We start from the raw sequence: 24,886 nt of genomic DNA, 5'->3' as shown, positions 1-24,886 counted from the left end.
GCTGCGCCCATCCAAGAACAAGACACAGAAGAGGTAGTCAATACGCCGCCAGCAAAGACAGAGATGCGTACGCGCATCACAATTCCCCATACCCTTTTACCGACTCTCATGTTCCTAAACCACCTCTACCCCATAAGACTTATGATTTCGGTTGGGCAATTGCCATTCTAAAGGGACTTCCCTATTTTTACCGAGTATGACTGGCAGCGCATAATCGCTGCTATTCCAAGAGTTAAGCAGAAGAAGAAGAACAAACATTCCCCTTCCTCGCACCGCTAGTTTCCTAGCATCCACTGTATTTCATCCTGTCAAGCTCAGGCAAGTTTTAGCTAACCCTTTTAATCCCAGTCAATTTTATCTTATATTCGTGGAGAAAATGTCAATAAGACAACAGACTCCGATATTGTAGACCACCTCAGGGGAGGTTGTCCATACCGGAGAGCAGAGAGTCGTGTGCATGCGCAGAGCTGAATTCCCGTAAGAGCAGTGCCTTCCTTCCGCTTCTGCCGTATGAACAGTAGCAGCAAGTAGCCAGATGGGCAGATCACAGATGCTACCCGGAAAAATTTTTCCGGCGCGCCCAAGCTGGTAGTTTCGCGCATGCGCAGAGCAAGCTGAGTTATAGGGGGGGGGGGGTCCTTCCCCATGTGACCCGGGAATGGCACAAGCCCCGCCCATTTACCCCCCTCCACAACAACCAAGCGCAGGTGTAAAGTCTTTGTCCACGGCACGCGGAGGATGCTATTCACCCAACCTGGATATGATGTGACGTCATTATGACGTGTGTACGCTTTGGTCGATTAACACACCTATCGACTTTTACGAACGTTCGAGATTCTAAACTGTCGTCAGCTAGTGGCTTGTTTTGACACGTGCGATTCTGAAAACAGCTCAGTGTGGCAGCGTATATGTATTTCGCCAAAATAAAAGAGCTGGATATTAATAGAAATATTCCTGACCGTGGCCTTGAAAATACCACGTAAAAAAGTGAAGTCTTCTTATGTCCCGACCAGGTTAGATTGTGTTATTGTTGTATTGAATGCTTACGCCGAAAATAATATTTATTTATTATCAACATTTTAGTATGGTTTCATACAATTGGTCTTGTCAGTACATATTAAATTGTAGCAGCATACTCTTTCTGACTTTTTTTCTTAATTTATATAGCTGAAAGAGAACTCGTGCAAGTTTGTTAGCTAAGTAATTTTTATGTCCATCCCAAGATAGTCTTTTATCAACTATAATTCCAAGTAATTTTACACTCGGACTGCAGAGACAGGTACCTTAGTGTCCAGTAATGACTGATGTGTAGAATGATTGAATTTCGAACTTAAAAAGAAAAATATGAGGCATTGTTGAAGAAAAATCGTCGACCGGAGATGAAATACGAGGGGAAGTGGATTTCTCAATGTAATCTTAACCAAAGGTTAGTGTCTAGTACTGATTGACGTATGAAATGATTGATTGCGGTGTCAAAGCATTCCATGGTGGTATGATAGTGTCAAAACATTCCATGGTGGTAAGCTTTTCTCTCATTAGTCTCTCGAATGCTGAACACATAATTAGAGACGAGCAAACGAAAAACAACGCACAGGACACAAACACAGTACAATACACGATTTAAATGCAAGGAACGCAAAACACATTTAAACGAATGGCGCAGAGCACAGCGCTACCCTGTCACAATCTCTCGAAAGTTCACAAAAGTCGAATAGTCGATATACGGTTTCTATCGTTTTCGATGTAGCGTGTATACGTCATAATGACGTCACATCGTATGCAAGTCCGGTGAATTTAGAATCCTCCACGGCACGCCGTGTATCGCACTGATATGATCTTTGATCCTCGTCCCGTGTACTCGTGTAGCACGTGAGTAGAGGAAACCAGGGAGAGGACAGAAAGTTTTCACTTTCGTCTTTCAGTATTCCACGTACATGAAAGAAATGGATGAGGTCTTGCTTGATTGTGCAAGTAAGTTACATTTGATACTTCATACTTTCTGAGCTTCTGTAAAATACTTCTAGTTTATAAAGGTTCTTGATTTTCATTAATACAGCGCTTTAATTCCTTTAGACGTTGTTTCGGAGGCAGCGACCAGCGAACAACCAAGCGACCAGGTTGTTACAGGACCTTCAGGTTACTCGACGAAGGTTAGTTTTTTTTATTTTCACTGGAAAGTTTAATTCTTTGAGCGAAGTATGTCTACATGCTTACTAAGACTGCATTTTATGACGATCATCCAAAACTACTAAAGTATGTTGAAGTGCTTTGTATGGAGTAATTTCCAAGCAAATGATTTCTGATAGTTTTATTTGTACTGCCCCAGCTGTTAATTACTAAATGCTAAGAGCTCATGTGGGTGTGAGTATTATAGTTTCATAGCTTTTTGTTGTATATGACCTTCCTATTTTCTATATCCTTTAATTTATGGTTTATGTGCGTAAGTTATTTTTCAATCCGTCTTCTAAAGTAATTAAACGTAATCAGTTTTGTTTGACCACTATCGGCAAATTAAAAAAAAAGTATGTTTTGATTCATATTTGCAAGATCTCGCTCAGAAGTTTTGCAATTTAAGTCCTCTCAGTGGAAAGTATGGGAGTATGCTGGGCGTTTATGTGAACTTTTGTTTTTTTTCGTATTTCAGTGCACTCAGTGATACTTTCGGTCAAATTTCTTTATATGTAGTAATTTGCCAAGCAAATATGACCCCAGTTTGATTTGTACACTATTAATGCCAATAATTTACTTGGGTAGAGGCACTGTAGTTCCTTTCTTTATTTTTGCATTCCTTAATATGCATTTTATCCTTTTAAGTATTCCAGAAATTTCCAGTTTTTGATTATTCCTCCTAGAGTTACTTAAATTATAAAAACACAGGTTTATTGGTGATATGGAAATTTTTTTCAGTAAGAAAAAGTTGCCTAAAAGCATTACTATTTGACCATGTTCATTCTTTCATGTACTAAATTATTTTCATTGCTGGGTAAGTGCCAACATTACTATGATGGAATACTTTTCTGTGCCACACCTCTGCATGATGTATGTTAATAATTTTTCTGCATGAGCATGTAAATGATTTTTATGTGTGTGCATGTTAAACATTTAAGGACTCTGCAGATACATCTAGCCCTCCTCACAAGAAACTTAAGGTTAAGGGCCATGCACAAAGGGATACACAAGAAGAGAGGAGCAATTACTTAAAGGAGTGGCGGGAGATGAAGCGTGAAAGACAAAAAAAGAGACGCCAGAGGAAAAATGAGAAGCTGGCATTAAAACGGGCGAGCCTTGAAGTGAAACGTGCTAGCCTTGAAGTGGAACGTGCTTTGCTGGAGGCAATGTTGGAGCGTAATATGCTCTTCAGGAAGTATTTGGACACTCAGTTATCCTCCTAAAATTCATTTTTAAATCTTTCCTTTGTATTGTGCCTTTTCTATTTTTATAATTTATATAGAGCACATTTTGCTAATTCTCTCTTGAACACACTGCAAGATACCTCAGCTTTACAAAAAGGTTTGTTAGTGATAAGTGGGGAATTTAATGGGTTCTGTTGCTGGTAAAATGCAAGCAGAAGGTTTCTCATTATGTTCATGTATGCTTAAATGCCTCTGTGTGAGTTGTAATAGTTGTAATCTTGTTGTCATGATCCCTAAATGAGTTATGTGTAGGGGACTAATACAGTCATTTAAAGCTGGTTCTTACTACTTTGTAAGTAGGCTTTATTGGGACAGTTTGTGTCTTTTAGTATGCCAGTTCATGTAAAGCATCTGTGACTCTCTTTCACGTATCCAACATGTGACCATTTGTTCAATCTCCGTGTATTCGGTATACATTTTACTGTTTGGTATGGGTCTCATGCACTTAGGCAGTATTCTAGGACAGGTGGCAAAAGCGCTTTATAAGCAATCTTCTCCATAGACACTTGCATTTCCGCTGTATTCTACCCATAAACCAAGATCTGCCTGATTTACCGGTTAACCACCTCTCCAAGAAACTAAAATCAAATGTCCGACCCCAAATAGGTACTTTGGTCAGTTGGGGGCTGTGTGGCAATTTCTTTCGTTACTCTATTTTCCTCTAGTATTTTTCCCCAACATGTCTTCCCTTCAGAACAAGCTCACACCGATGAATGCTTCTGCCTTTGGAATTGTAAATTTGAAACACCTTCGGAGGATGGGGGGAGCTATTTCAATTTTTAATTAACTGCAATGATACTGCTTGTTCGTTTGTTCCCACATGTCTCTGTACATATGTTCCTCAGGTTATTTGTCCTGTACAACTCCGAAAAACTTAATTCCCTTACTCATTTTTTATATTTTTTCATTTGTTTTTCAAAACTGCTTTGCATGTTATTGGCCCTAAAAAAATTTATTCTTGCAATTTCTTGATTTGTTGGATTACAATGAACTGCTAGGCATTAATTTGTAAGTGCCATTCCTAGTGAAGTGCAGTTGTTTTAACTCTTGTAATATTACCTTTGCATTCATTCTGTCCTATTTTGTGTATCATTTTGATATTTTTCTAACTCATTTCTTTAAGTGTCTTTATAGTTAATTGAACTTTCTGTCCTATTTGACCAGCCAGTAAAATTTTTGAGTTTCTATTTTAGATATAAATTAGCTTTTATTTTCAGAGATTGTTCTATGGGTTTCAGTGATTACTGTTCAGAGATTTCTCCATGTAGTCCAGCAAAACTAGGTGCAAATGCTAAGTAATTCAAAGTTCTTTATCTTCCCACCTCTGGAGAAGCCAAGGGACTGATTTACAGCTCCATGACTAATATGAAATTTCCACTCAAGTGCCTAGTAGCTAGTTCATTGAACCACTTCCTCTACTGTTCACTCAAAGCATGTGGGGATAAATTCACTTGAATCAGTGAGTGTTCAGATTTCTCTTATTCATTTCTATGTATGTGCACATATTTTCACATTTACAGGAGAAAGTTGAGGACATCACAAAGTAAAGAACATTCGAATCACTGATTTTAGAAACAGCATTAGTCCATGCATGTTGATTTTAAGAAGAATGGAAAAATAAGTTTGTGGACCTGAGTATTCCATTTTCTTTGACAGCTCTATTTTACTTTGAACGGCACAGTTTCCAGTGATGTCCAGACATTATTTTCAATGATGTAATGATTAGATTATATAATAATTTAAATACGCAAAGTTTGTGGACATATGCTGTTTCTGAAATCAGTTGGTTGCCAGAAATGTAAGTCTGTGTTATTCAGCAGTTTATTTGTAAATTTATGATGTTCAATACAAAAATTATTATTAGGCTACATAACAGTTTCTGAAGATCAGCTATATTATTTCTAATTACCAAAATTCTTATTTTATGTGTACATAACAGATTCTGAACAACTACTTTTAACTACAAATTACAATCAGGTAAATAGCAAGCTTAGTGAAATATTGCTAGTACCCATGTCTATTATTCAGTCAGCCCTCTGCTGTCTACTGAAGGCCAGTTGTAGAGAGCTCTGTAAAAGGATAGGTGCTCTTCAGGGATATATGGCTCTAATTTCTTGAGGTCAGCTATTTTCTTCTCACTTAGTGGTACACATTTTTCGTATGCTGCAGCCGTCTGTAGAGTTACTGTTGTTTTTAAATCAAGAAGTAAACGAAGAGTGTGTGTCACCAGGCTTCCAATGTATGGTTTTGCAATGACGTTCCCACTACACTCACTGTTATATTCAAATTCCATGAATTCTGAAACGGTAAAGGATTGTTTCTCATTCCTTGTGAGCACTTTGCTGTTCATTGTTTCCAAAGAAAAGGCATTGCGTTTGTAAAATTTAGGCCAACATTGTTTGAAAGACAGTACAAACTCTGTTGAAACAACTTTAACTTGGTATTTGTTAAAGGTACTTGCAGCAACAACAAGTTCTACAAACTGCATGGTGCTATAAAGCCTATCGACAGCTCGAATTTTCCTCTTAATCACTGCAAAGTCCCTGTCACAGGGTAAGAATGAATGACCTCTGACCAGGAAATAATGATAAATTCTGAGTAAATGCTGCAACTGCCATGAGGAACCTGAACATAGTATTATTCTTATTCTGCCCTGAGCAGCCATCAGAAAACATATGCAGGTATTTTATCTTAGGTGGGAACTTGTTTCGTATGTAATCCAGCAGGAACGTGCAGGCTTCATCGGGATCCTTCTTTGCTACACCTTCATGATAAATGTAGAATGTCGGATGTCCTGTCTTCAGGTTGTGGATATTGAATACATTAACATTGAGTTGCTGAAGGTAGAAAACTTCCTGAACTGGAATGGCAGGAAGGGGCAGTTTTTGCATAAAATCTATGGCAATATCTGCAACATCCTCGTCTTTTTGACACAATACTTGTACTTCACGAATACGAGCAGAAAACTTTGCAACCCTGCCTTTATGAACCATCATTTCTGCAGCGGCAACCCTCTTAACCTTTTCATTCAGTGTTTTGTTTCATAATTTATTTTGAAGTGCTTAAGTACCACATGTGTTAACTTGTGGTCGACCAAATGTAAGTGAAAAACGTTCTTTGAATATTTTTAAATAAAATTCGTACTTAATATTACTCGCTTGGGGATGTCGTTATCTGAACTGCTCATGCATGGTTTTGACATTAAGTTGGCTATTTAAATAACACTGTTCTCTTGTGCCATAGTGAGTAATGTTTTGGGGATAGGAATTTGTGGTCAATTATCAAACTTATTTCTGCACCACCGATTTGATTTCCCGATGCATTTTTACCCCTCTGGTCACTAGGTGACTTTCCACAAACAAGCAGATTTCTTATCCTCATTACCCTTCGGTTTGTGACACCATCGATACTTCCGAAAGCTTTCTTGCATACCTCTCATCATCCAGTCCTGGAATTAATAAAATACTGAAAATTGTTGCATCTTGGTTTGCAGTTGCCTCCTTCTGGTACTCTTCTGGAAATATTACCTACAGTAATCAGCCCTTGGAGGTAAGGATCTTGTGCATCCTTTGTCATGTTGTAGAACAGTGAAAATACTTAATTTCTTTCCTCTTCGGGATTTCTTCCAATTTTACACAGATATTTCAGTCGTGCAATAAATAATTAGTTTACTATTTTACTGACGTATAACACCCCCCCCCCTCCCCCCGTATTAGGACATTACTTACTTGCAATCCACACCAATGCTTTTCTTTGAAACTAACTTTCCACTGTAGTTTTTGTACTCTAAACCTTTAATTCGCGACCTTTTTATGTATTCATGCTGATACTAAACATTCTTTACACCTTTTTTCGTCTTTCTACTTTCACCACCATCATGTACATCCATATCTTCCCTGTTCAACATTGCTGTGCTTCACAAAGTAAAACCGTGTGAAAACAGATGATATTACACAACAGGCTAGCCAACGTTGGCTGCAGAAATAGCACTAGTTCTGGACAAGTGTTCTTTCTCCTCTCCTTTTAAGAATGATGGACAAATGTTGTTTCTGCATTCATTCGATAGAGGGAGTGCCATAACATGGAAATCAGCTCTTAACTCAGTTTAACCAAAAAGTGGACAAGTGTTGTTTCTACAATCAGCCATTCATTTGTTTTAATGGTTGCCACCCCGACTTGGATATTGCACACCTCTATTTTGTGATAATACAAAACAAGCTGCCTTTGGAATTTTTTGTTGTCTTCAATCCTAAACGGATCCCATACTGTGAAGCAGTACTGTGGCAGAGGATAGACAGGTGTACTGTAAGCAACCGTTTTTGTATTGTTGTTAAATCTTCAGTGTTCTGCCAATCAGATACAGTCTCTGATCAAACGAAGAATTAATGTTTTTCAGCGGGTAATATTAAATTCGTTATTGAACTAGTGTGTGTAGTGTCTGTATGTCTGTGAAGTACAATATTCTGTGTGTTGTCGGCAACTCCCACAACATACGTAATTTCATACACATAGACTAGCTAATCTTGTGGTGGAGAAGTAGCTGATGATTCAGGCAGTTGCCTGTAAAATTCTTGAAATGTAAGAGAAAGAAAACTTCTATACAATCTCCTTGAATTGGAACACGACCATTTGCACTTGGCCATTCAATGATTATCTGTGAGTGAAATGAGATCTTTTTAGCAGAGAAAACTTCCTGTATTCTTTTGACTACATCATTGAAGCAGGTTCTACAGCAAACATAGACCACCAAATGTTCAAAGTCCTATACAAGCTTGTAGTGCCTAATAGTTCATCACAGAATCCTTTGATCAAAATTAAATACAAAAATCAACACTGTATTATGGCCATTACTAAACTCCACATTAATATCACTTATCAATCTCAAAAAACACAAATTATACAGCGACTAACAATGACTGTTTCATTGCACACACTTCCGACACATGCTCTCGTTAACCTGTCTTGTAACTCAGTCCTGGTACATTCAGATTTTCTTACTTTTCTTCGCTCACCATGGAGCAACGCGAAGTCAAAGTATAACTATCTCATTCGTGCAGGCGAAACGCACTACCTTGCAATATATATTGACTTTAGACCAATAACAATAGAAAGGTCATTGAACCAATCTGTCGAATGCTCCACAATTTCCACCAGATAGTATGGGCCAAGGGACATAACACTCAGCAACATTTTCTATGTCATTACACTGCTAGGAAGGGGGCCAGGCGCTGTCACACTTTGGCCATCTTTCCTTATGTTTATGGATGACATGTCCAAGGTCCTTTATAATAAACTGTGCTTTTGCAACCGTTTCATGTTTTAGATTTACCAATTTTGTTTTCTTCTGAAACAGGAAATTCAGTAACTTCTGTGACCAATTAGAGTATGTTATGGATTTAAATTTATTCATCCCAAAATCAGCTAATGCATTAACTGTATTTATGACTTTATTTCAGATGTTTTTAGGAACCCTGTGTTTTAATTTATTAAAAATCATTTCTTCGCACTGCGTGCTCTGTCCTGTTTCCATACTAAAAAAGTCCTTGTGAGCTCAGCATCTTGTCATGCAAATGAGGATAGGGTGTTGGCTCATTGTTTTTACAGATTGAAGCTGAGGGCATCACATGTCACATCTGTGGAGGACAATGGAGGATTAGTGATTGTGATTATAAACTGTAATTGTGAGCTGTGAATTTTGTGGTTAGTGAAATTGTAATTGTGAACTGTATATGTGATTGTAAATTGTGATTGTAAATTGTATATTGTGATATCCCACCCTCCATCTGCCATCCTGATTTGGGTCTTCCATGGTTTTCCCAGATTGTCAGGCGAATGCTAGGATGGATCCCTAAGTCCATGGCAGTTGTTCCAATACCCTTTGTGTTCTTGTAATATTGGAACAATTAAAGTGTTAAAAATGAAACTGAGCTTTTGTCAATTCCTGTCATTCACCTCTGTCAATGACCTCATTTTATGTTTCTAATCAGTTTATTTTACAAATAATTAAGGTTAAATATCTATTTGCATTTGTTTTCCTGATGTTAAATTTGACAATCACATAAACATTAACTCAAAAGTACATTGTGCAACTTACTTGAACCATACAAAGAGTGTAACTGATAAGACTGCAACTTGTACCAAAGCAAACTCTAGATGCTATTTGACACACTCGGAGCAAAACGTTATGAACTCTGCTTCTAGACCAGGAATTAACCAAAGTAGTACTGGCATGACTTTTATAATTGAAATTGTTTCTCAGAAAATATATATTTCTTTTTATTTTCTAGAGACAGTTTCATTATTGATAATCACATGAGAATCACAAATAAAGAGAAATTTTCTGGAAATAAAAACTGGTGTGTAGCATTATATTTCCTGTAAATTTGTTTTTAGATTGATAATTGACTCTCAAAGATTGATACTATGAAACAGAATTATTTTGGCGAGACTAAAAATCCAAAGGTCTCAGGCCCAATCCCCAGTCCAGCAAAAGTTGGAGGAAGGCAATGGCATGATGTTACAAACAGGACCATACCTAGTATAGTTGTATTCAAAACTAGATTCAGATTGATGACTGCTATTCTTAAACTAGTGGAATGAACAAGACATTTAGCAAATGTTCCTGCACATTGTTGTCTTGCTTTATAGATGGGTACTATGTGCACACTATGGCGGGTCATCAAATTTGAATCTAGGGCAGTTCCATGAGTAAAGGAATGAGTCTGCATTTTTTTTTCTCTCTTTGAAGATAAAGACCAACAACCATTATTTAACAGTTTTACTGTATTTTCTACGTAAGCAAACCAATATATATTTTTTGTAATAGTTGTTCCTTTCTTGTAATAATTGTGTGAAAATATGCTTTCAGGTAACTGAAGGACATAATTCATACATACATTGTCTCATAATACAATAATTCAGCTCACCCATTTCCTAAAAAAATTCTGTTACGGAGAGGAATGAATGGGAAACAAAACGATACAGAACATAAATGTCTTAAATATTTTACTAACTAAATTTATATCATCTTCAGCAATGGAATGACACTTAACTTAAAAATTACCGTTTTCCTTCTGCATTGTCGCATACGTAAAATGGTACTTAATCCTTTGATCTACAGTAGGTGCAGCCAGTTTCTTTACAATTTGGTCTTCTTCCACTCAACATCTGTATTGCTTTGCGGGAAATGTAATTACGTATCATTCTGTTTGTGTAATTCTTTCTAAGGAATGAAATTTCATAACCATTGTCAATATAAACCTGCCCCACAAACATAGCTTGGCTAACCCCCCCCGCCCCCCTCCCCCAAAGCACGCAGGCAACCAGAGCAAAATTGCCTTGAAGCAAAGCAGTATGATTGATAAAATCAGGTTCTGTGAATTTGCTTTGGCTGAATTTTGCTGCACAAAATTGTCCGCAAACATCTGGTTGGTTGGTATGGGGGAGGGAACCAAACATCACCAGTGCCATCGAATTAGGGAAGGAAATCGGCCATGCCCTTTCAAAGGAAGCATCTCGGCATTTCCCTGAAGTGATTTTGGGAAATTCTTTTGCAGTAGGCTACCTAGGAAGTTGTTAATATGAAGACTATATTGAAGTTATGTATATATCAGCATTTGCAGTGCTTCCCACAGAAACTATTCCATTAGTTTGTTGAGGAAGGAAAAAGAATAATTGGGTCACCTTTCTGCAATTACTATTTAGACAGACTGTATATGCTTTTCTCTCAAAATTATATTCATTTATGGCACTTCCCTCCTTTTCCTCCACTTTCCATCCAGTGTTTATTAATGGCTTAGCCAACACACTGTCTCAAATTGCAGTACAGCCAACATATACTGTATTATGATGTGCAATGTCATAAGTCAAGGAATGTCAGTCTGGTACTCCATTTACATCTTTATATTATAAAATATTGTTAAAATAAATACTTCTTGTAACTGTCAAAAGACAAAGCAATAGGCAAACTAAGTACAGTGAAACCTCTTTATAACGTTCCTCCATATAATGTGTTCCTCTGTTACGTCCGTTCTTTTCGGTCCCGACTAAAAGCCCATATAAACAATGTTAAATTTTCCTCTTTACTGCGTTTCCTCTATATTACAGTTTCCTCCATGTAACGCTCATATTTTTGGAACCCTGGTCAATTATTTACCTCTTTATAACGTTTAAGTGACTGGATGTAGACGCATCATTTTCCGTTATGTGGTTTCACAGTTTGCACTGGCTCGGAAAGCCCGCGCTCAGCGTATTTCATATGTCAGCGGCAAAACCCGGTCACGTGACATGTGACGCACATTCTGCTTGCGATCTTTTTGGCGCCATTTCAGTCGATGCTTTATATTAGTACTTGGTAGCGTGTTGTGTGAGCTGAGCAGCAAACAGTTCGTGTGCCTAGTAAGTGTGTGTCTTCGATATAACGTTTTTTTTAAAGCTTTCATCAGTTGACATGGGTGAAAAGCGGAAGAATATTTCTCTGGAAGAGAAGGTTTCTATTATTAAAAAAGTGGAGGCACCTCCTGGCGTGAGTCGCGTGGAGCTAGCGAAGCAATTGGGACTGACCCCTTCAACACTCAACACTATTATGAAAAACAGATCGTCGATAATGGAAGGGTTTGAGAATTGGGAAATTCGAAACGTATGCGTTTGAAACAATCGACTTATGATGAAATGGAGAAAGTTTTATTAACTTGGTTTCAGCAAGCACGTGCTGCAAACATTCCTATAAACGGAACTATTTTGAAGGAGAAGGCGCTTCAAATATCACTTCAGTTAGGAATGGACAATTTTAAGGCGTCCAATGGATGGATTGATAAATTTCGACAGCGTCATGGTGGTGTGTACAAATCGGAATGTGGAGAAAGTAAAAGTGTGGACGAACCAACTGTAGCTCAGTGGATACAGGCTCTCCCTAATCTGATACAGGGCTACAAACTGCGTGACATAACGCTGACGAAACCGGCATGTTCTTCAATTTAATGCCGGATAAGACATTTACTTTTCGTGGGGAAAATTGCCATGGCGGTAAGAAGAGCAAGGAACGTCTTACCGTTTTGTTGTGTACAAACGCTGATGGCAGTGAAAAACTGAAACCTTTGGTTATTGGGAAGCCAAAAAATCCGAGGTGCTTCAAAAACATTTCCATGTGTCCGTGCAAATATACAAACAATGCCAAGGCATGGATGAAGAGGGAAATATTTTTACGTTTTCTAAGAGAATTTGACGCCAAAATGGGGAGTGCTGCAAGAAAAGTGCTGCTGTTTGTGGATAGATGTGCGGCACATCCACCAGACGTACCCTTTCTGAGAAATGATAAAGTAATTTTCCTGCCACCCAACTGCACCAGCCGTCTGCAACCTTTGGACTAGGGCATAATACACGCCCTTAAGGTTAAATATAGGACAGCCCTTGTAAAAAAGGCCTTGAATTTGATGGACCAAAGAAAACCGGGAAGCCAGCAAAGCTCACAACTGAAACTGAACATTTTACAGGCAATAAATTTAATTATGTACTCGTGGAGGTAAGTAAGTGCTGAAACTATTAAGGGGATACGGAATCGGATTTTGGGTTAAAAAATCGAATTTTTTTTTATTGGCGTATTATATTCTGCCATGTTTCCTCTTTAAAATGACGTATCATACATAGCTCTACTACAATTATAACTATTTTATTTTTATATATTTGTGAGATCGGGTATTGCGCTTTAGTTATACACGTCTCTCGTGGCTGACCATGAACTTTTTGGCAGTACCTTTAAAGTGACATGAATTCAAATATCCCGGTTTCCAGCGACTATTTATACACTAGTTGCCCGAAAATGTTTCTCTCTGGTTTCCTCAAGTTACTCTTTGACTTTGTGGCGGGACTGTTTTGTAAACAGTGTGATATAAGAAAGTAGTTGTTGTTGAGTTATTTCGTATTTAGTGCTTCATTTTTCGCAGTGAAAATGCCTAGAGCTAAAGCAAAAGTATTTAAAAAGCGTGTGAACTGGCAAAAGAAAAGAAATAATGATTCATTAGCAAAGCAAAGCAGTTCATCATCATCACTGTTGGAAAATGTGAATCCACTTATTACTGATTTGCCGAACGAACTTACACCAAATGAAAACAGTGCTTCTCATAAAAAACTAAGAGATTTGGAAGAGAAATATAATTTACTTGATAGAGGGAATGAAGTTTTTGAACTCATTGATACGAATATATTGTGTGAAGCTCTTGAAAACAGTTTGTGCTGCAAAAAATGTCATGGAAACGTTTCTCTGAAAGTAGAATCCCATGTTGGCCTGGCTGCCCAGTTTAATTTAATATGCAGTGTTTGTAAATACAGCTGTAAGTTTCCAAGTTCGGTTTCAGTAACTGTAAATAATGGATACAAGAAAACTGAACTTTATAGTGTAAATATTAGGTTAGTTTATGGATTGCGAGCAATTGGTAAGGGCAAAGCAGCTGGTGATATGCTATGTGGTGTTCTAAATCTTCCAAGTGCACCTTCAAAGTTTGAAGCTTACAATTATGTACTAGGATCTGCAGTTGAAGATGTAGCACAGAAGTCAATGCAGGTTGCTGTGGAAGAAGCAGTGGAAGAAAATGACGGCAGTCGTGACCTCACAGTGGCGTTTGATGGCACGTGGCAGAAAAGGGGCCACACCTCCAACAATGGTGTTGTAACAGCAACTAGTGTTGATACTGGCAAGGTTATTGATGTTGCAATAATGTCTAAATACTGTAGGTGCACAGGCAGGCTGAAAAATGAACACAGTGATGACTGTATTGCTAATTATTATGGTAGTAGTGGTGGCATGGAGGTTGCTGGGGTGAAGAAAATTTTTCATCGCTCTTCACAGTGGTATAATGTTCGCTATGTCAAATATCTGGGAGATGGTGACTCTAAAGCATTCAAAGAAGTTTTGGAAAGCAAACCATATGGGAACAGTGTAAATATAAGCAAACTTGAATGTATAGGACATGTGCAGAAGAGAATGGGTGCCAGGCTGAGAAGGTTAAAATCAGTTATGAAAGGGAAAAAACTAGATGATGGGAAAACCTTGGATGGCAGAGGAAGATTGACTGATTCCATAATAGACCACATTCAGAACTGCTATGGCCTTGCAATCAGGCAAAATACAGGCAATCTTGAAGAAATGAGGAGAGCTATATGGGCTTTATATTTCCACACCGCATCCACGGATGAGCATCCACAACATGGTTTGTGCCCCAAAGGTGAAAACAGCTGGTGTAAATACAATAGGGGACTAACAACAGGAGAGAAATACATTCACCACCACAGTCTACCATCAGCCATCATGGCAGAAATAAAGCCCATTTTCAGAGATCTGGCTGACAGAAGTCTTCTGATGAAATGTCTTCACGGAAAAACGCAGAACCCCAACGAGTGCTTGAATAGTGTGATATGGCATCGTCTCCCAAAAACAGTGTTTGTCGGAATTAATACACTACATTTTGGTGTGTATGATGCTGTGGCAACCTTCAATCTTGGAAATATAACTAAATGCCAGGTCCTTCAAAAGTTGGGTATGTGTGTTGGTTCCCGTACGGTACGTGCTATGTTCTTTTTAGATCAGCACAGACTAAGGCATGCTGATAATATAATCAAGACATTAGTGAAAAAAGCAAGACAGGTGCAGAGGGGTGCCAAAAGAAGACTTGAAGATGATTATGAAGACTGTGAAGGGGGTATTAGCTACGGATCAGGAATGTTTTAATCTTCTTTCTCCGTTTCCCGTAAGTTTACTTTTTACTTCATCTAGGAACATTATCTCAGGTACTGGTCAACCTAGAAGTCTGAAATTTTTATGACGTAGTGACATAGGTCCCTATTACATACTGAAACAACGATTTTTTAATTACTTGATTTACAAAAGACTTAGGGGTGATAGTCTAGTAAAAAGCGATGGAAAAAATTTACTTAAAAATAAATGTACAATATCTCTGTAAGAAAATACTTTGACAATAAACTGTTGTTTCAGTATTGTTGTAACATATGAATGCACATACAGTAAAATTTTTACCTCTCTGTCTCCAGTAGTTTGTGAGAAAATGTTCCCTATAGTAGGCATATATTAACATTGCGGGGATAGGTGATTCCGTATCCCCTTAAAAGCTGTTTCACAAAAACGGGATTCTGTGAGAATGAGATGGCAGCTCCCGTGGAAGAAGTTGCAAGTGATTTGCAAACGTTTCACCAATTAATAGGCAGTGATTCTGTCACTTTTGAGGACTTTGTGGATGTGGATGACAACGTGGCAACCACAGGAGTACAAAGTATTGAGGAGCTGACTGCAGAGAGAAGCCTGGAGAGTAATAATGGCAGTGAAAGTGACAGTGACAAGGAAGATGACCCTGTGCCCTCATATACTAAGGCAGCTGAAGCCTTTGAAACATTCAGGAGGTACATGATGGCCCATAGACTTAAGGACAGAACAGTAGTTCAACTTGCTCATTTGGAGCAAGAAATGATTGCCATAGAGTCTAGGAGAAACAGAAAACAAGCAAGCCTGCTTGAATATTTAAAAAAATAATAGGTATGTTATTTTCAGATTGCTTGGGTTCCTAGAGTTTTGTGCAAATTTAAGTTCCATTTGATAATTTAATTATTGAAGTAATTTTTTTGTAACTAATTCTTTTTTAATCTGTCCCATTTACTGTGTTTTTATGTAATATGTTCAGTATATCATAAACAAAATTTGGCTCATATTCTATAATTGGGTCAACTGAAGAATGGGATACCACCTGTCAGCTTTGGAGAATGATGTCAATCTTAAGAATCTGTTATAACTTTTTACTGTACAAACTGATCCATTTACTTTCACCCATCCACCTACCGAGCCCCATGTTTTAATTAAAAAAACTAATCAGTTGATACATTGATCATTTGCAATGAATATCATATGTTGTGAAAATTTAAAATGTCATCTATGGCACCATTTGTCAAAGCTGATTAGTGGTAGCCTGATCTTCAGTAATGCCCTATAATTATTATTTGGAAGCCTTCCTCTTTATAGAGTTTTCCTCTATACAGTGTTCAGAATTTGTGGTCCCTTGAAAAACGTTATATAGAGGTTTCACTGTAGTTCCAGAACAGAGGACTTCTATGGTCTGTCAAACTTTGTCATAAAGAAGATATCAAGTGATCTTCTGCCCCCTCTAACCACTCTCATTAACCGTATATTACAGCAAGGGATTTTCCCTGACTGTTTGAAAATAGCAGTTCACTATTCCCATATTTAAGAAAGGAGATAAATCAAATCCAAGTAACTATCGCCCTATCTCATTAATCCCAATAATATCTAAAATAATCGAAGACTGTGTTCACCAACAAATGAATCACTATTTTGAGAGGAATAATTTGTTAAGTAACTCACAGTATGGATTCAGGTCTAAACTATCCACAGTTAAAGCAGTTGAAAATATTGTTAGTGATATATATGATGGCTTTGAAAATAAATTAATCTCCTGTGCTACTCTCCTAGACCCGAGTAAAGCATTTGACACTATCTCATAGTACTTTGATCATGAAATTAAGACACTATGGCATGGAAGAGGACACCCTGAAATTATTAGAATCCTACTTAAGCAACAGAGTACAATTTGTTAGTGTAAATGGGCAGCTGTCAAACCCACAAACAATAAAAAGGTGTGCCACAGGGCTCCATACTTGGGCCCTTCCTGTTTGTAATGTATGTTAATGATATGCCACAGTATTTACCCTGTAAAACAGTCCTCTATGCAGACGATACAACTTTTATCAATTCAGGACAGACTCTTGAATCTGTACGAGAAAAAAAATAATATATTTCAAAAATCGGTTCATTGGTTTAGTGCAAACTCCCTATTCATAAATGAAACAAAAACTGAGGAAATATTCTTTAATTTGAAGGTATCAAACAAAGAAAATAAGTCCGTTAAACTGCTATGAATGATGATTGACTAGAAACTTAGCTGGGATAAACATATCACATACGTCTGTTCTAAACTTGCACGTGCTATGTTCCTACTTTATAAGCTTAGGAGTAATGTCAGCCAAAACTTACTGCTGCTTTCATATTTTGCTTATATCCCCCCCATCTTTCATATGGTATTCTGCTCTGGGGAAATTCTCCCAATTCAATATCAGTTTTCAGATGGCAAAAAAAAGCTCTTCGATGTATAGTGGGTTTATCCCCTAGGGATACATGCAGGGAACATTTCAAAAACCTTAACATCATGACAGTTCCTTGTTTGTACATTTATTATTGCTTACTACACGTAAAAGAAAACATAGCGCAATATCCCCTTAGGTCATCTGTCCACACCCACAATACAAGACGAAACCACACAATTGATCTGCCATACTCTAAGACTGTCTAAGATACATAATGTTGTATCTAAAAACAAAGATGATGTGACTTACCAAACGAAAGCGATGGCACGTCGATAGACACACAAACATACACACAAAATTCAAGCTTTCGCAACAAACTGTTGCCTCATCAGGAAAGAGGGAAGGAGAGGGAAAGACGAAAGGATGTGGGTTTTAAGGGAGAGGGTAAGGAGTCATTCCAATCCCGGGAGCGGAAAGACTTACCTTAGGGGGAAAAAAGGACGGGTATACACTCGCGCGCACACACACACATCCATCCATACATATACAGACACAAGCAGACATATTTGAAGACAAAGAGTTTGGGCAGAGATGTCAGTCAAGGCGGAAGTGCAGAGGCAAAGATGTTGTTGAATGACAGGTGAGGTATGAGTGGCGGCAACTTGAAATTAGCGGAGATTGAGGCCTGGTGGATAACGGGAACAGAGGATATATTGAAGAGCAAGTTCCCATCTCCGGAGTTCGGATAGGTTGGTGTTAGTGGGAAGTATCCAAATAACCTGGACGGTGTAACACTGTGCCAAGATGTGCTGGCCGTGCACCAAGGCATGTTTAGCCACAGGGTGATCCTCATTACCAACAAACACTGTCTGCCTGTGTCCATTCATGCGAATGGACAGTTTGTTGCTGGTCATTCCCACATAGAATGCGTCACAGTATAGGCAGGTCAGTTGGTAGATCACGTGGGTGCTTTCACACGTGGCTCTGCCTTTGATCGTGTACACCTTCCGGGTTACAGGACTGGAGTAGGTGGTGGTGGGATGGTGCATGGGACAGGTTTTACACCGGGGGCGGTTACAAGGGTAGGAGCCAGAGGGTAGGGAAGGTGGTTTGGGGATTTCATAGGGATGAACTAAGAGGATACGAAGGTTAGGTGGACGGCGGAAAGACACTCTTGGTGGAGTGGGGAGGATTTCATGAAGGATGGATCTCATTTCAGGACAGGATTTGAGGAAGTCGTATCCCTGCTGGAGAGCCACATTCAGAGTCGGATCCAGTCCCGGAAAGTATCCTGTCACAAGTGGGGCACTTTTGTGGTTCTTCTGTGGGAGGTTCTGGGTTTGAGAGGATGAGGAAGTGGCTCTGGTTATTTGCTTCTGTACCAGGGCGGGAGGGTAGTTGCGGGATGCGAAAGCTGTTGTCAGGTTGTTGGTGTAATGCTTCAGGGCTTCCGGACTGGAGCAGATTCGTTTGCCACGAAGACCTAGGCTGTAGGGAAGGGACCGTTTGATGTGGAATGGGTGGCAGCTGTTGTAATGGAGGTACTGTTGCTTGTTGGTGGGTTTGATGTGGACGGACGTGTGAAGCTGGCCATTGGACAGGTGGAGGTCAACATCAAGGAAAGTGGCATGGGATTTGGAGTAGGACCAGGTGAATCTGATGGAACCAAAGGATTCAGATTAACCTGGTCCTACTCCAAATCCCATGCCACTTTCCTTGATGTTGACCGCCACCTGTCCAATGGCCAGCTTCACACGTCCGTCCACATCAAACCCACCAACACGCAACAGTACCTCCATTATGACAGCTGCCACCCATTCCACATCAAACGGTCCCTTCCCTACAGCCTAGGTCTTTGTGGCAAACGAATCTGCTCCAGTCCGGAAGCCCTGAAGCATTACACCAACAACCTGACAACAGCTTTCGCATCCCGCAACTACCCTCCCGCCCTGGTACAGAAGCAAATAACCAGAGCCACTTCCTCATCCTCTCAAACCCAGAACCTCCCACAGAAGAACCACAAAAGTGCCCAACTTGTGACAGGATACTTTCCGGGACTGGATCAGATTCTGAATGTGGCTCTCCAGCAGGGATACGACTTCCTCAAATCCTGTCCTGAAATGAGATCCATCCTTCATGAAATCCTCCCCACTCCACCAAGAGTGTCTTTCCGCCGTCCACCTAACCTTCGTATCCTCTTAGTTCATCCCTATGAAACCCCCAAACCACCTTCCCTACCATCTGGCTCCTACCCTTGTAACCGCCCCCGGTGTAAAACCTGTCCCATGCACCCTCCCACCACCACCTACTCCAGTCCTGTAACCCGGAAGGTGTACACGATCAAAGGCAGAGCCACGTGTGAAAGCACCCACGTGATCTACCAACTGACCTGCCTACACTGTGACGCATTCTATGTGGGAATGACCAGCAACAAACTGTCCATTCGCATGAATGGACACAGGCAGACAGTGTTTGTTGGTAATGAGGATCACCCTGTGGCTAAACATGCCTTGGTGCACGGCCAGCACATCTTGGCACAGTGTTACACCATCCGGGTTATCTGGATACTTCCCACTAACACCAACCTATCCAAACTCCGGAGGTGGGAACTTGCTCTTCAATATATCCTCTGTTCCCGTTATCCACCAGGCCTCAATCTCCGCTGATTTCAATTTGCCACCGCTCATACCTCACCTGTCTTTCAACATCTTTGCCTCTGTACTTCCGCCTCGACTGACATCTCTGCCCAAACTCTTTGTCTTCAAAAATGTGTGTGTGTGTGTGTGTGTGTGTGTGTGTGTGTGTGTGTGTGTGTGTGTGTGTGTGTGTGTGTGTGAGAGAGAGAGAGAGAGAGAGAGAGAGAGAGAGAGAGAGAGAGAGAGAGAGAGAGAGAGAGAATCTTTCCGCTCCCGGGATTGGAATGACTCCTTACCCTCTCCCTTAAAACCCACGTCCTTTTGTCTTTCCCTCTCCTTTCCTATTTCCTGATGAGGCAACAGTTTGTTGCGAAAGCTTGAATTTTGTGTGTATGTTTGTGTGTCTATCGACGTGCCAGCGCTTTCGTTTGGTAAGTCACATCATCTTTGTTTTTAGATATATTTTTTTCCCACGTGGAATGTTTCCTTCTATTATATACATAATAGTTATAAATATGTAGGCCTCGAACTATTTAATATGCTCCCTAAAATTGTACAAACAGTATCTAAAAGTAAATTTAAGACAACATTGGGTCAATGGCTCAAAGGTAAAGCATTTTACTCAGTTGATGAATTTAAAGACTGTAATATGGCAGATTTGCTGTTTTAACACAGAAAGGTACCTCTGCCTGTAGTAGGACCTAAATTTGTATCAATAGCTTAGGATGATGACATAGTGTGATCAACATGTATATGATAATGACATGGTGTCATCAACATGAATACTCCCTGCTTAATATAAATCTGTATAAAGTTTTCCTTTTTATTGTAAAATTAATAATATATAAAATTCCAAATGTGTGCTATTGTACTACACTAAATTTCATATGATTTATATATACATTGTTATGAGAATATAGCCATCTTTATACTGTAATTGAACTTATTGACGAAGCCCATTGTATAAGAAAATACTGAACAGCTAATAAAGATTCTTATTCTTGTATTTATCTCGCAAAACTGTATTTGCATGTCTTTTTTCAGCCTTCCATAAGAATTCGTTGGTACTAAAAAACAGCTTTTAGGGTTTTTTCAGTAACAGGAGACAGCAATAAAAACAAATCAGCCTGGGGGCCTTAACAATTAAATAAATTCAATAACAGTTATTGAAATGGACTGGCCCAAGATACATAGTTTTTCATAGAAGTTGTGTTAATATTTGAGGCTATCAGTGCAACAGTGGCCAAACCCACATTTTTGGAAAAAAATGAAATATTCACACAGAACATCATTTTACGCTCTACAATCGCCGTACATGTATTTGGACACCATGGACGATGTGGCAGCATCAGATGCTATTTGTGCACCAGGCAGTGCCATACAAAAAAGGGCGCGATAGTGGGCTATGCCACATAGGCCACTATAGCGCCATGTATGCATAGCGAGTAGACTGGTACCATACGTCATACAGCATGAGACAGCTGGCAGAGGACATAGCTGCAGTATAGACTCACAGTATTGTGGTCGACACACTGCTGAATGGTCATTAGTGTGTGTGCGTGTGCATTTCCCTTTCAGACCTAATTGGATCAGACATTACTACCAATGCCTCAGACATGGAATGTGCACATGGCCGATTCAGCCAGTATGCAAGTGGTACATCAGATGAGTTACATGTCATGTTACCAGAGCCTAATCTACCCGGTACATCGAAGGATACCACACCCACTACGTCAGCCATGGATGGGATCGTAGTACTGGTACCATAATTGCACTGCAATGAGGAAGAAAACTAGTCTGGAATGCACACCTGTGGGCATGGAACATTCAAAAAGAAAAGCAATCAAGAAAGAAATGTCCCACCCTTGGAGCATGTGCGTGTCAGAAGGAATGTGGTCAACATTTTTCACCTGAACACCAACATCTATTTGACTCGTTCTATGCATTAGGTAGTTTCGACTTGTGGTCGGCATACATTTTTGCTATAGTGAAGATAGTCCCTGCAAGTGCATATTCCTCTTGTACTATAGAGTAGCAACAAGCAGCAACAGGCCTATACCATTTCCAGAATGAAGAGGGAGTGGACATCAAGGTGTGGAAAACATTTTTTAAGAACATTTTGATATATTAGATGGTAGGATTACAAGGATTCTTTCGCACAAAGTGCAGCACCAGACCCCACCAATTGATAAGCAAGGCGCAATATAAACAAAATGCCAATAGCAAAGACGGTTGTGGTAGAGAACTTCATAAACCAGTTTCCAGCATATCAGAGCCATTATGCACGAATGAATGAAACAGTAGATGGAAGTATTTGTCACCCGACCTGAACTTATATAAAGCCGAGCATGATGATCCGGTCTCAAACTACATGTTTGGTCAGATATTTAATACAAGATTTAATCTATCCTTTCATTCCCCTGTAAGTGATTCCTGCTGTAAATGTGATCTCTATAACATCAAACATACTGCATCCGACACTGTGGAAGAGAAGGGTAATTGGGAACGTAAGAGTGTTACAACAATGAACATTCGAGAGTGCGTGGATGGGAAAGCATCGCAATGCAGCAGAAGGGAGGCAACAAAACGACCGTGATTGCCTTTGAATTGATGAGGACTTAACTAACACCAGTACTTATGATACTTATCTGTCACAAGCAGCAATTGTGGACATACTGCCTTGGAATACATGACCTATGTACCAAGAAAGCTACAACGTATGTATGGAGTGAGGGCGAAGCATCCCAAGGATCGCGCAAGAAATTGGATCGTGTCTCATGCATTACATTAAACATAATGTACAAACAAAGCGACTCGGATCAATATGGCGGGCAAAATCGGAATATAAAATTGGCCTTATTGTGTTAGTTCATGGTTCTGCATGCAGACTTCACACTGGAAGTAATCCACCATAAATTCTGTCGGTGGGCATTCATACGTACCATGTCACCAGGACTTTGGTATCACAAAGAACAGGAAATTTCATCCGAACATATACACACACTCTGGATGAATGTCATTATCACTGCACAAAAACAACCACCCTTCACCACTCTACCCATGACAAGGAATTATTTCAAGTCCACAGTATGTTTAGAGAGAACAGTAAAATGTTGACACAATACCAGGGTGGAATGGTTCCATATTCAGTGGCTTCAGTATAAAGTACCCTCTCCCCATATCATGTTTTATAAGTACTCCAATGAGCCAGATGTCCCGTTTGCTAACGTCAGTTTTGCTAAACGAGGGTCAAAAGTAATTGAGACTCTGGACGCACTATATCCCAATGGACATACTATTAGTCTGTTGAAAAAGACTGATTAAATGATCTTGCTGCAGTTCGTACCCCCGGTGTGCCATGGGTATTAACATAACTGGAAGACATCTGCACAGCCGTGTGGAGACACCATCCCTGTAAATGATGATGCGCATGATGAACATTAACACTTCATGTGTATCTTGTCCAATGTTTGACTACAGTGTGTAAAGTAATAACGGCCTATCCCACATGTTTCATGTATTACGGCCAAGTGTGCTGAAGCAACAGTGGCCTAACCCACAAAAAAGTCTAAAAACACTATTACGGTTAACTCCATGTATAACCGATTACTGGACACCATACCACATTATGTATATGACAATCATTGCTCTACGCTGCAATCACTGCCTTGCACATCAATTCTGCAAAAGTCAATATCTTTGCAGTGGCCATTCCCACAAACCAGTGTGCTGTGGGTTAGACCACTATAGCACTGATAGCCTCGTATGCTTTTTCAATGCTTTGTTACTTTGCTTTAAAAAAGATAGTTTTCAAAGGTAACTAGAAGCTGAGACTTTAGATAAGTTAGTGTTTTTCTTTTCAAACACTTCTTAAAACATGAATGTCTAATTTAACAGAACTGGTAGTCAAAATTCTGATAAGATGGTTTTTGTCCATGTTCTCATGGAACAGTCCTCTCAATATTTGTAAGGCAGTGCAGGTAGTACTGTGCCTTGTTGCTGTCAAGTGGCTATAAATATACAGTATTGCATCAAAGTTATATATGTATTATGTAGCACCATTGAAAGTAAATTGCTTTTGAGAATCCCACACCTGCAATGAGTGAGCCCACTTAATGTTTAAATTGTAGGAAAGTTCTTGCTACCAAATTAATATTTGCACGTCATGTGAAGCATTGAGCATCAAATAATGTTGAACCACAATAGATGTAGTGGCAGTAGACTGGTTATGATGAATGTTGCACAAATCTTGGATGGAATGGATACTCCAAACTATGAATTGAGTGAAAAATTAATCATTCATCAACTTACCTCAAGGGAATTACATGGTTTGAAATGTGTAGTTAAAATCATACACGTGAAAGATTTAAGATTTAGGGCTACTGCACCTTTACGAAACCACCAGGGGGTATTTTTATTCTATCTATTGTTATCCATGTTGAAAGAGATGCTATTTTGCAGTACCAGGTATGGGTTCACAATCCCAACATTTCAAACAATGTACGTGTAATCTTGAGTGCACCACTGTAGTGTATATTTCAGAGGAGACATATGGAGTTACGGTACTCAATGTAATTTTATTGCATCCTGTCCCAAGAGAAGAATGTAAAATAAAGAATAAGTTATTGGCATAAAATACTTCATATAGTTAAAAAAAGAAATGCAATGCCAGCCCTTCCAGACATCTCACATGGCACACGGTATGTAGAGTTGCTTGCAGGAACCAAATGTTTGATG

General features: G+C 39.3%; 2 protein-coding genes across 3 annotated transcripts; both read left to right on the top strand.

The window, feature by feature from the left end:
* The first annotated feature begins 1,808 nt into the window (after window positions 1–1,808).
* LOC126262855 (uncharacterized) lies at window positions 1,809–9,336 on the top strand. 2 transcript variants are annotated; one of them, XM_049959722.1, is made up of 4 exons: window positions 1,809–1,971; window positions 2,074–2,150; window positions 3,108–3,364; window positions 9,018–9,336. In XM_049959722.1, exons 1-4 carry the CDS (start codon window positions 1,935–1,937, stop codon window positions 9,103–9,105), a joined length of 459 nt encoding a protein of 152 aa, XP_049815679.1. In that variant the 5' UTR covers window positions 1,809–1,934; the 3' UTR covers window positions 9,106–9,336. The 2 variants fall into 2 exon arrangements, 1 of the variants encoding a protein (XP_049815679.1); XR_007546766.1 differs by lacking the exon at window positions 3,108–3,364.
* Window positions 9,337–11,862: 2,526 nt separating this feature from the next.
* Window positions 11,863–12,392, top strand: LOC126263480 (tigger transposable element-derived protein 4-like). Its single transcript, XM_049960573.1, has 2 exons — window positions 11,863–11,937; window positions 12,114–12,392. Exons 1-2 carry the CDS (start codon window positions 11,863–11,865, stop codon window positions 12,390–12,392), a joined length of 354 nt encoding a protein of 117 aa, XP_049816530.1.
* Window positions 12,393–24,886: the final 12,494 nt, after the last annotated feature.

This window comes from Schistocerca nitens, chromosome 6 (assembly GCF_023898315.1).
Source record: "Schistocerca nitens isolate TAMUIC-IGC-003100 chromosome 6, iqSchNite1.1, whole genome shotgun sequence".
NCBI classification, from domain to species: domain Eukaryota; kingdom Metazoa; phylum Arthropoda; class Insecta; order Orthoptera; family Acrididae; genus Schistocerca; species Schistocerca nitens.
This window is presented reverse-complemented; position numbering and strand designations above follow the sequence as displayed.